The 12,234-nt window shown below is 51.0% G+C and overlaps 1 protein-coding gene across 2 annotated transcripts in view; it reads left to right on the top strand.

Moving 5' to 3' along the window:
• Positions 1 to 12,234, top strand: part of RASGRF1 (Ras protein specific guanine nucleotide releasing factor 1) — a 130,098-nt gene that overhangs the window by 58,610 nt on the left and 59,254 nt on the right. For both annotated transcript variants that reach the window (XM_008015697.3, XM_038010237.2), the window contains exons 9-11: positions 3,420 to 3,538; positions 5,798 to 5,958; positions 10,813 to 10,876. In XM_008015697.3, the coding sequence (XP_008013888.1) occupies positions 3,420 to 3,538; positions 5,798 to 5,958; positions 10,813 to 10,876 (344 nt within the window). The remainder of the gene's footprint in view (positions 1 to 3,419; positions 3,539 to 5,797; positions 5,959 to 10,812; positions 10,877 to 12,234) is intronic.

Genomic DNA, 12,234 nt, shown 5'->3' with positions numbered 1-12,234 from the left:
TCAAAGCAGAGTCCCCTGGAGTGGTCCTGAGGGGGTTACAACTCCAGCCCTGGTGGGCAGGAATAGCGGGTGCCATGCTATCCCTGGCACAGATGGGGCCTGAGGAAGGCCCCTGGGCACTCAGCATCTCCCAGGAGAGGGAGCTGTCCGGGACTCCCAGGCACTCTCTGCCTGTTTCCTCTGTTCTCCAGTGTCAATGTGTCAAAACCTGTGGCCATAGGAGGCCCAGAGGGGGTCCTGGGTGACAGGCCCTCATGTGCCCAAGGCTCTAGTCAACTAGAGGCAGGTAGTGGCAGTGGGTGGATAAGCACATGGCTTGTCCAATCTAGTGCCCCAGTCTTCTGGTCAAGGCCCCTCACCTGGCCCTCTTTCAGCCCCTGAAGCCCAGAGGGAAGCTTCCTCTGCAAGGGCAGACATGGGGGAGCACGGAGGGGCTCTTGCAGCACCCCAGGCAGCAGACGACTGTGGTCATCCAGGAAGAGGTTCCAGGAAGAGGTTCAGATCCTGGATGCAATGGGATTTTCTGATGGATTTGATGTGGAAAGAGAAAGAGTAGAGTCAAGGGTGATTGCAGGATGTGGGGCTGAGCCACAAGAGGGCAGAGCTGCCGTCAACCGAGCTGGAGAAAACTGCAGGAGGGACAAGTCTGGAGGGGAGTTCAGGAGCTTTCTTGGGAGCATGATGAACCTGAGATGCCAATTCAGTGTCCAAGTGGAGATGACAAGAAGGGACTAGGGAATTTGAGTCTGGAGCGGAGGGGAGAGAGAAATCCGGTAATCATCAGCTTGCAGATGGTGTTTAAAGCGACAGCACTGGTGAGATTGCCAAGGGAATTAGCTTGGGCAGGAAAAAGATGAGAACCAGAGGCTGAGCCCAGGGGTATCTACCCTGTGAAGACCAAGAGATGAGGAAGGGCCTTGTGGTCAGAACTGGGCTGCCAAGGGCTACAAAGAAGGATCAGTCTTCAGGGTCTGGGATCCAGCCCTGGCCCCTACCCAGGGCACTGCCAAACACTCAGTGCCCTAAAAGTCTTCCTGAGGCTGGCAAGGGGCAGCCAACCAGGCCACAGCTCCCAGCTGGGTGGAGGGAGGACCAGGCTGGACCAGCACAAGGTATAGGGTGCCCCCTGATCCTTCCACGACCCAGCCAAGTTGCACACCTGAGTGGAGAATCAGGGCAAGGATGCCATCAGGGTGTGATTGCAGAGTTGCAGAGTAACGAAACCACCGATCACGAGGGTGGAGGGACTCCAGTCCTCCCATGCCCAGGGATCCAAATCCTGTACACTCTTCCCCAAGGAAAAAGGTTTGGGACTCCTGTAAGGCAGCAGGGCTCCTCCTTGCTGAGGGATATCCTATCCTGTTGCAAACAGAGCTGCAGATGGCACATGGTGCCGAGGTATTTGACGTAAGACCCTGATCCCTTATCCCCGGGATCCTCGGTGTGTGGCCTACTCTTCCTTCCTCCCACCCAACTACCTGTACCTGGCCCTGAACCTAGCTCCAGTGGCACAAAAGTTTTTCCTATCATCATGACAGTATCCCTTTCATTCTCCTCTCACGTTCCCCCAGGGAGGAAGCCATTAGATAGCCAAACTTCTCCTAGGCTGCGCTCAGAAACACTCCCCACCTCCAGGGACTGGGCCTTCATCCCACCTTTTTATCCTGACCCCTATATTCTCTGCTCACTGATAACCCAAGTCATCATTTCCAGGGCTCCCAGGAGCCTGGCAGCCTGGAAACTCCCACCGCCTTCCCAGAGCTCCTACATGTGTGCATGTGGGTCCCGAACACAAACCCCACTTGGGGCTGGAACTTAGAATGTGTAAACTGCAGCTGCTCAGGAAAACTAGTTTTGCTACCTTGGAATTACCCCCCTTGTGTTTTACCAAAACCAGGCTTCCCCCACAAAATCCCACCCTCATCAAGAGAAGTGGTTTTAATTACCATTGGCTACTTCCATAATGAATCCATCTCTAGGGAACTAGCATGTGCCCAGAGGTGCCTCCCTCTCAAACATCAAGCAGGGGCCTGGGCTTCCAAGAAGAGCATTGCTGGGGAAGAAAGGGGGAAACTGAGGCTCCCAAAGAAGAGACTCCAGCTAAGGGCCCCAGTCCATTTATTAAAGTGCTAGTCTAGAGACTTTAAGCCTAAAATGCATGTCCTTAACCAGGAAAGATAATAACAACTCTTTTGCAACCAATGATAATATCATCAACAGTGACTACTACCCTTTATTTAAGCAGCTGTCATGTGCCAGGCATGGCATGGCATGGGCGAGTACCTGAAATCCCTTTTATTCCACCTTCACCCCAGCATTCTGTAGATGAGAAAACTAAGGATCAGAGGGATTGAGGAATCTGCTCAATGTCATGCTGATTCAGTTAAGCACAGATCCAGCTCCGGAAGAGGCAGTATCATCTTTATTTTGGGGTTTAAATTGGATAATGTCTATGAGAGAAGTTTGTAAGCCACACATATTAACCAGCCCTTTTGTTGGTCTTAGCTATAGAAATTCAGGCATCAGCAGCAGATAAAAGGTTTTGTACTTTGCTTGGAGTAGGTGGGGTACTTTTGCCAGAAGCCCCCCTTCCCCACTCCCCAGACCCTGCCCCTGCCAAATTCCTCACTACTTTCTCAAGACTCCTGGAAACCCACCAAGGCAAAATTGGCGGCTCACACCCACCTTTTCCCGCCAACGCCATTTTTTAAAAGCTATTGGATGGCGCCACCTCTCGGAGATGAGGGGTATTACAGCAGTCGGAGAGCAATAAATAGGGGAGTTGTCTATATTTAGGCTAAGGTCAGCCAGAGCTTACAGAAGTAGGCTAAGGTCAGTCATCCCCTGAGCCAGTGGGATTTCCAGGTGCTCCAAAAGGTAAGCCATTTCAGGACCCAAGCAATATTAAGGACACAACTATGCAAATATTTGGAGAAAGAGCATTCAAGAAGAGGAGACAGCAAGTGCAAAGGCCCTGAGGGAGCAATGAGCTTTGTTCTTGGGATGGGAATAAGGCTGGTAGAAGGATGAGGGCCAGGGTCATGAACACAGGATGTCTCCTGTACTCCCATATCCTTCCCAGTGCTGAGCTGCCCCTGCTGTCTGTTCTACATAGTTCGAACTCTAAAATCTGACAGAGCTGCTTCGTAGCTGCTGACTTCTGTTTTCTTTTTTCTGAAATAAGAACAGTTGCCTCCTTGAGCTGTCAGAAGGATAAAATGAGGTCATGCCAATGAAGTGCCCGGCATGCAGCAGGCACTCAGTAAATACACACTCCCATCCCCTCCATGACCACAGACCCCATCTGAGAATCCGTGTGCCAGGCTTTCTTCCTAGGTCTGGCCAGAAGCCTGGCATTCTCACCGCCCTGGGAAGTGGGGGCAGCCTGTCTCTGACTGTGCAGCTTCGCATCCCCACAGGATAATGCACGATGAAGTAAGTGAGACAGAGAACATCCGGAAAAACCTGGCCATCGAGCGCATGATCATCGAAGGCTGTGAGATCCTCCTGGACACCAGCCAGACCTTTGTGAGACAAGGTATGGCCTCTCCACCCTGTCTCCCCTGCCCCCACCAGGTGGGCCCCAGCAGCAGGAGGGAGGCGGCACTTGGGGACACCACCAGTTGGTTTGGCTGCCACATGCCAAGACCTGCCAATGTGATTGCAGAATATTCCCAGGCTGCTGGCGGAATGCAACAGCTATATGTAGATGTCAGTATCTATACATATAGATGCAGATATTATTGGTTTTCACAGTTTCCTTCTCTCCAGATGTAAACAGAATTCTACCCAGATGGCCTTGGTTTGTCTATTGTGTGTCATAGTAAACATCGACATGTCCTTTTTGGGGAGAAAGTATGGGGCGGGGGATGAGGACAGCTAACAGTTGTCTCTGTGAATCAGAAGCATTTTCAGTGTCTGGGAGGAGGTCAGTGTTGGGTCCATTCCCCTGTCCTTTCCTCATCATCCTCTGCTGCTTTAGAGAGACCATTTTCACAGTGGTTCTCATGGGTAAAGGGTCTTTCCCACACTTTAGCCTTGCTTCCCTTGAGAGCAGTGATTAAGAGGCACAGCCCGGTTGAGAGGGGCGGGTGAAGGCTCTCTGTGGCTCAGGGGACTGACATCAGAACTGCAATGCATTTGAAATTCATCACATTCAACTTCCATGTTTTGTCGGAGACTAAGCTCCTGCTGGCATGCCTCACAAGTGACCTCCACCTCAAACGGACCTCCAGAGTCTCTTCTCTGTAGCCCTGGGATTCTCTGCCTAATGAAATACTTGCCAGTGCCTCCCGCTGGCCTATGCAGCTGCCTTGGACAAGGGTATCACCTTTTCAGAGTTTTGTCCCAGCCCCTGTGTGTGGTGGCCCCTATGTCCTTCCCAGGCCCACCCTGTGACCTGCTGAGCTCAGAGCCAGCCCTGCCTGTTTCTCAGCTCCCCTCGGGCTGTGTTGGGTACTCTCTATGCCAGAAGTATTCTCACATAGTATTTTAGGCCCCCTCTCTGAAGGAACCCCAAGTGGACCTGGCTTGGAAGTAGCTCAAGAAATGACCCCTTCTGGGGTGGCCAGTGTCCCCACAGACCAGAAATCTGCTCCATCACCCTGAGCCAAGGCATTTTCTCCCTCTCCAGCCGGGCTGGACCTGAAGACAAAATGAGTGGATTCTACAAGGTGTTTCTGACTTGTCAGTCATGCAGCCAACACTGATACCTGCCCTGCTCATGCCAGACCTACAGTGCCTTCTGGGGACACTCAGAGAATAGCCCCGGCCCTGCCCTCCAGAAGCCTACTGTACAGAGGGAGAGAGTCATGAGGGGACAAATGCAGGAACGTGTGCCAGGTGGATCTCCCTGATGCAGGAGGCAGAGCAGTGGCCTGGAGCAGGACCAAGAGTCACGAGGGCTTTCCCAAGGATAAGCAGGAATTCACAGGGAAGATAGAGTGAAGGAAGGGCTTTTCAGAACTAAGAGTGACACTCAGGCTAACTTGACCCGGAACTACATGTGAAGCAGAAGAAGGGGACAATTGTAAGAGGGCAGGCTGGGAGGTGTGCCTAAGCCAGACCGGTGGGAGGCCTCGAGTGCCTGAATCCTGGGGACAGTGAGGAGCTGTGGAAGTCAGTGGGGAAGGTCCTGTAGGGTATGTATTAGGGTGGGGAGACCAGAGTAGGGCAGCAATGGCTTTCATGACAGGCACCTACTCTGCTCAGTAATGGCTTCCTAGAGTGCTGTGCTGAGGACTGAGAAGCTCTGTCTGAGCTCTGCAGTATGGTGCAGTGATTGATTGGTGATGTCTACCATGGCTGTGGACAACAGGAGTGCAATGTATTTTTTTTTTTTTTTTAATCTTAGTAGCTATCTTTTTTACAAATAGGATGGGAGGCAGGTTTTGCCCTAAGCAGTTCCCAGCAGGAGTGCAGTGTATCTTGTTAACCCCTCGGGGCCTGCAGCCGGTTCCCCACTTATTCAGTCCCCTGCCATCCCCAGACCTCAGCCCAGCCCTTCATTCTCACCACATGGGCCATGCCTTTTGGGGTTTCCTTTACTTGCTGAGTCCCTAGCCCCTGGCTGGGACATCAGTGGGCACTGCATGGAGCTTCTCTGATCACCTCTCATCCCCCAACCATCTGACCCTGCAGAGAGGCCTAAAGGAGCATCCCAGGAACACATTTGCCACTGGGAACCAGAATGGACTTGTCCCACTGCTGCTGCCCCAGTATCTCAACCTTCAAAGCTGGGTCAGAGGCAAAGGTCACCCCAGAAGATGGGCTCAGGGTCTCTCTCCTCCACCCACAGGTTCCCTCATCCAGGTGCCCATGTCTGAAAAGGGCAAGATCACCAGAGGGCGCCTGGGGTCTCTCTCCCTAAAGAAAGAGGGTGAGCGACAGTGCTTCCTGTTTTCTAAGCATCTGATTATCTGTACCAGAGGCTCTGGAGGGAAGCTTCACCTGACCAAGGTAAGGGCTGCGGAAGAGGGGCTCGGGGGCTGCCCAGTGAGTGTCACACAGGTGCTGTCCTGGCCATACGGTCTATGGGCCCAGGTGGTGGGCAGGGGTGTTGGAGACATATGCATGCACACACGCACAGATATACACACACCCTGTAGTTTGGCCAGTTGGAGCGAGCAGAACTTGACCAATTTTCCACTAGCGAAATCCTGGGAGATGGGAAGGTGAGAACCGAGGGCCTCAGATTCCCCACGCTGGGCACCTGGGCAGAGGAACCAGAGGGCCTGGACAAACCCCTAAAAGGCATGTGTGTGTGCATGTGTGTGTGTGTCTGTGTGTGTTTGTGTGTATGTATGTGTGGTGTTTTTGTGTCTGTGTGTTTGTATATGTGGGGTGTGTGTGTGTGTGTATGTGTGCGTGGTATGTATATGAGTGTGTGTCTGTATGTGTTTATATCTCTCTGTGTGTATTAGTCCATTTTCTTACTGCTATGAGAAGGACCTGAGACTGGGTAATTTACAAAGAAAGAGAGGTTTAATGGATTCACAGTTCCACATGGCTGAGGAGGCCTCACAGTCGTGGTGGAAGGTGAAGGAGGAGCAAAGGCACGTCTTTCATGGCAGCAGGCAAGAGAGCATGTGCAGGGGAACTGCCCTTTATAAAACCAGCAGATCTTGTGATACTTATTCACTATCACAAGAATAGCTTGGGAAAAACCTACCCCCATGATTTGATCCCCTCCCACTGGGTCCCTCCCATGACAGGTGGGGATTGTGGGAGCTACAATTCAAGATGAGATTTGGGTGGGGACACAGCCAAACCATATCAGTATGGATATATGTGTATATGTGTTTGTGTCTGTGTGTGTGGTGTGTGTATGTATGTATGTGTATATATGTGTGTCTGTATTTGTGTATATGATATGTGTATTTGTGTGTAGTGTGAGTAGGTGTTTGTATGTGTGTTGTGTCTCTGTGCATTTGTGTGTGTTCAGTGTGTGTGTGTGTCTATGGTATATGGCATATGTATGTGTGTATATGTGTTGTCTTTCTGTGTACAGGTGTGGTGGGTATGTGTGTGGTATATGTCTGTGTACCTATGTGTATATCTGTGTATGTTTGTATGTATGTTGTGGGTGGGTGTGGTATATGTGTGTATGTGTGTGTGTCTGTGTGTGGTGTATGTATGTTTCTGTGTACATGTGTGTATGTATGTGTGATGTGTGTGTGGTGTGTGTATGTGTGTGTGTTTGTGTGATGTGTGTATGTATCTGTGTGTGTCTATGTGTGAGATATGTGTTGTGTGTGTGGGGTATGTGTTTTTGTGTCTGTGTGTGTGGTGTGTGTGTGTGTGTCTGTGTGTGGTGTGTGTGAGGGGCAGGGTGGAGGGCCTCCACTGGCTGAGGGCCAAGGCATCACTCAGGGCCTTTCTTTCATCTCCACCCCAAGGGACCTCTGACAGAGCCGCTCCCAGTGACCTTCTCAAGCATTCCCTCCTCCAGCACAGGAGCCCTGGAGGCTGCTGAGCTTCTCCACACAGAGCTTCTAGACCTTGCAGCCCTGTGTGAGGCCCCCAATGCTCAGCTAACCAGCTCATCCCTAAAGGTGGAGGGAATGAGCATCTCAGACCTGCTCCTGCCTCCTCGTAGGCCCAGGGCCTTTGCTCATGCTGTCTGTTCAGCCACACAGCCTCCTCTCCCCTGGCAGACCACCTTCACATCCCTCAAGGCCTGTTCAAGTGCCACCTCTGCTGTAAAGCCTGTGACCTGGGCAGGATCTCCTATCCCCCGACACAGCCCACTGCTTGTCTCATTACTCTGAGCTCCACATCAGTCCCAGCTCCATCCCTTACACACATGTGACCCTGGAAAATACCCCTGCCCCTGTCCACACTTCTTCTATCAAATAGAGACATTGGCCCTCACAGAGACATTGCACAGATAAGTTAGCGCTGAGCTCACAGTGGGTGTGGATTTGCTGTCAATTAGGAAGCACTTGCCTCTGTGAGCTACAGTCCCCGCAGCCCTGCATTCATCACCTTGGAAGCCTGAACACATTGTGGCCTGGAAAGGGCCAGAGGGTGCTCTTAATTAAGCCACAGCATCAGAGAAGCCATTCTTCCAGACCCTGGATGCCTGGCCCGTAACCTCCTGCAGAGCTAACAGACCCAACAATGGCTTCAGGGAATATACTGCTTATGTTCACATAGCCACAAATTAGCTGGCTGGCTGCACAAGGGGAAATTAATTTACAAATATTGAATACTTCTGTTTTAACCAAATTATGTATCAAGGAAAGCTTTCATTATTTATTAGCTCTGGAGTTTCTACTGAGAAGATCTGTGTCTAGGCTGGGGGTGTGGCAGGGGTCAGTGGGGACAGGTTAAACTGAAGACACGAAGGCTCTGAAAATCCAAAAGCATGTTTTTATGTTTGTTTTATTTTATCTGGAGTTTTTTGTTTGTTTGCTTGTTTGTGTTTAGTTTTTTGTGGGGGTTTTGGGGGTTTTTTTTGTTTGTTTTTGAGATGGAGTTTCGTTCTTGTTGCCTAGGCTGGAGTGCAATGGCGCAATCTCTTCTCACTGCAATCTCTGCCTCCCAGGTTCAAGAGATTCTCCTGCCTCAGCCTCCCAACTAGCTGGGATTATAGGCACCCGCTACCATGCCTGGCTAATTTTTGTATTTTTAGTAGAGACAGAGTTTCACCATATTGGCCAGGCTGGTCTCGAACTCCTGACCTCAGGTGATCCACCAGCCTCGGCCTCCCAAAGTGCTGGGATTACAGGCATGAGCCACGGTACCCAGCTGTTTTTAGTTTTAAAAGTCTGTTAGCACACTGATGAAGAACATGGACCCAGAAATCAGCTCAAATCCCAGCACTGCCATTCACCAGTAGGTGACCTCAGACAAGTCACAAGGCCTCATCAGGCTTCAGTTTCCTTATCTGCATAAAGGGTGTGGAAATACCTTCTTCATAGGAGTGCCGTGAGGAGTAAGTGAGGGAGTTCTCATGTCAGGTACACACTGCATGCTCACTGGACAACAGACATTGTCGCTCTTAATTATGTAATAATGAACTTGTATTTCTAATATCAAGCCCTTACATAATGCTTACTATGGGGCAAGAACTCACTCAAATACGTTATGTATATTTAATTCCCAGAACAGCCCACCGAGACGGATACTATCCTTTTCCCCATTTTATATAGATAAGGGAATCGAGACAGAAGAAGCCAGCACATGGCAGGGCTGGGATTTGAACCTAGCCAGTCTGGCTCCAGAGTCTGTGTTCTTAATCACTGTGCTCTACTCTCCAATAGCCATAAGCTAAAATTCAAATCACTTCTCTTGAAATATCACAAGTGGCAATAGAATGCCTTAAGTCCTTTCTGAAGGGGGCAGACTACAGATCTGCAAGATTTAAAACGACTGTAAGAATTTGTGAGACCCTGAAGTAAGAGAATGTCAGAGCTAGATTGGCTTTCCAAATGATGAAGCCCAGTGATGTCACTGGGCAGGCTTGAGGCCCAGTGGGTTAGTCCTAGGGGCTAACCCAAGGCCACCAAAGAGCAAAGCAAGAAGTCAAACCCAGGGTTTGGCAGTCCACTTTGCCTCCCAAGGGGCAGCCTGCTCTGCAAGCGTTTTCATATATAAATTAGTCACATGGCCAGGTCTCCTTATCATTCATTGCTGTTTTACTTCAATCTGTTGCTATGTGATAAATTACCCCCAAATGTAGTAGCTTAAAACAAACATTTATTACCTCACAGTTTCCCTGTAGGTCAGGAAATCAGGAGCGACTTATCTGGGTGGTCTTGGCTCAGGGCATCTCAGGGGTTTGCAGTCAAGATGTCAGCTGGGGCTGCAGTGTTCTGAAGGCTCAACTGGGGCCGGAGTATCCTATCCTTTTCCAAGATGGCACACCTCCATGGCTATTGGCTGGAGGCCTCAGTTCCTCATTCATAGACCTCTCCCCACAGCATGCATGCCAGTTGGTGTCCCCCAGAACAGGTGATGCAAGAGACAGCAAGAGAGCAAGCAGGAGGCTGTGGTCTCCAAAGTGGCACACCGTCACTTCTGATTTATTCTTTTAATTAGATGTAAGCCACTAAGTCCAGCCCACACTCAAGAGGAAGGGAATTAGGCTTTGCTTTTTGAAAAGAAAAACGTGAAAGAATTTGTCAACATGTCTTACAACCACCACAGCTGTGGCCACTCTTATTTCTCACTACAATATCAAGGGACCTCCTACCCAAGAGATGCTTACACACTCATGGATGGGAGGCATTTTTCCAGGTATTCCTAATAATTAAAAATAAGTAACTGACCAGGACTGGGATCGGGCCCTTGAGGCTCTCTCCAGACTCACTGCTAACTTGCCAGGGGACCTTGAACAAGGCATACAACTTCTCTGTCTTCTTCACCTGTAAAATGAGAATTACAATACCCATAAGATCAGCCTCTGTCTTCCTGTGGGTAACCTGATAGCTTTGGCCCAAAATGGGGGATTTCAAACCTCTGCAGACTTAGGGCTGTGAAGCGATGTCCTGGAACTGCTGTGGAAGCAAGAAAGGGTCCAGCAGGCCAGGTTCTGGGCTGCTCCACCCGTGACCTGAACTCAAGCTTGGTTTGGGGAAGGCCTCTCTGAGACAATCCCCTTTGACTCACTTCACTGAGCTTCTTGTATGAAGATAAAGTTCTTCCACTGAAAAAGCAAAATATCCACTTGGCATATAATATATCCATACATCTGTGTGTATACATGGATGCTCCTTGTTAAAGTCCCTTCCAGCCCTATCATCCAGGGACTCCTAAACCAGCACATCTACCCCTCGATCCAAAGTAGCCCCTGCTGCTCTTTTTCAGAATGGAGTCATATCCCTCATTGACTGCACTTTATTGGAGGAGCCAGAAAGCACGGAGGAGGAAGGTGAGTGTGAAGGCTGCATGGGCACATGTGTGTGCTTGCACAGACACACACATGCTCACTCCTAAAGGTTGGGCCAGGCATTGGTTTCTTTGGGAGGAAGGAAGGATGCTGAAGTGCAGAGGGGAGGTCCACACATGCCCTCATGCGCACACCCTATTCAGTCCCTGCTACAGCTGGGCTCTGCTCCCCTCATACTTCCAATAAGGTGTGGAGAGGCCAGAGCCTGAGGCTTTAAAGAAAGAGCTCCCAGCCCAGCAGGTGATGACCCTGATCCACCTTCCTGGTTCCTTCCAAGCTCCTTGGGCTGCTGGGCCAGTTGGCACTGTTAGGTTTTGGGGTCATGGCATCTCGGCGAGCACCCCTCATTCATGCACCTGCATGTGACATGCACAAAGACTCTCAGGGCCACATGCTGGGAGCCAGGGAGACACCCAGCCCTGTCTCTGTCGTGCAGTGGAAAAGGAAAGGATGTGCAGGGGGCACTGACAGAGGGATTGCAGGGCTGAGGGTCCTGAGAGAGGGAACTATCCCCTAGCAGGGACCAGCAGGGGAGGCAAGACCTCAGTCAGAAGGGACTGAACAACTCAAATGGAGCTGAATGGGGAAATGCACGGAGGGCAGAGTCCTTGGTGCTGTGATGTTTGATGGGATTTACCTCCCAAGGCACCCGAATTGGAGGTGGGGTCATTATTCCGATTAGGGGTAGTGATCACTACTGTTGGGTCAAAGTTGGCACTCATCTCCCTTCTTCACTGACCCCAAGCCAAGACCCACAGAGATGCCTCTGGATGCCCTGCTCTGTGGGGACACCAGCAGGACCCATGCTCTTTTCCCTCCTCAGACTGGGCCTCCTGGGGTGGGCTGTGTCTGAAGCACCTCAGCCTCGCAGGCCCAGCATGGCATGGGGATGGGCATGGGCCTGGGGGTTGCCACACACACACTTGGCAAACACAAACACACACACACATGCCCTCATGCATGCACCTTGTTCAGCCCCTGCTACCACTGGGTTCTGCTCCCCTCATGCCCTTCCAATAAGGGCCAAACCAAGTGGTTCCCCAAGGGAAGAATAAACGAGGAGGCAGCTTACCTGGAGCCTTCCTACCAGTGCAGCCTTCTTTCATCTTGGCCACAGCAGGTCCACAGGAAAGCCCAGACTCAAGTGGCACTGTCAGGCTCCAAGGCTCTTTACCCTCCTAGGCCCAGGGAGGTGGGAGCATGGCCACAAGCGTCCCCCACCTGAAACACACTCACACACAGGTACCCACTTCTCAGAGACTCCAGCACAGTCCCAGGACAATGGGCTCCCCCGTGCCCAGCAAGGACTCCTAAAATTCTCAGGTGTCAGAACTGGAAGG

Source organism: Chlorocebus sabaeus, chromosome 26 (genome assembly GCF_047675955.1).
Source record: "Chlorocebus sabaeus isolate Y175 chromosome 26, mChlSab1.0.hap1, whole genome shotgun sequence".
NCBI lineage: Eukaryota > Metazoa > Chordata > Mammalia > Primates > Cercopithecidae > Chlorocebus > Chlorocebus sabaeus.
The sequence above is the reverse complement of the archived record's forward strand: the minus strand, read 5'-3'. Positions and strand labels throughout refer to the sequence as shown.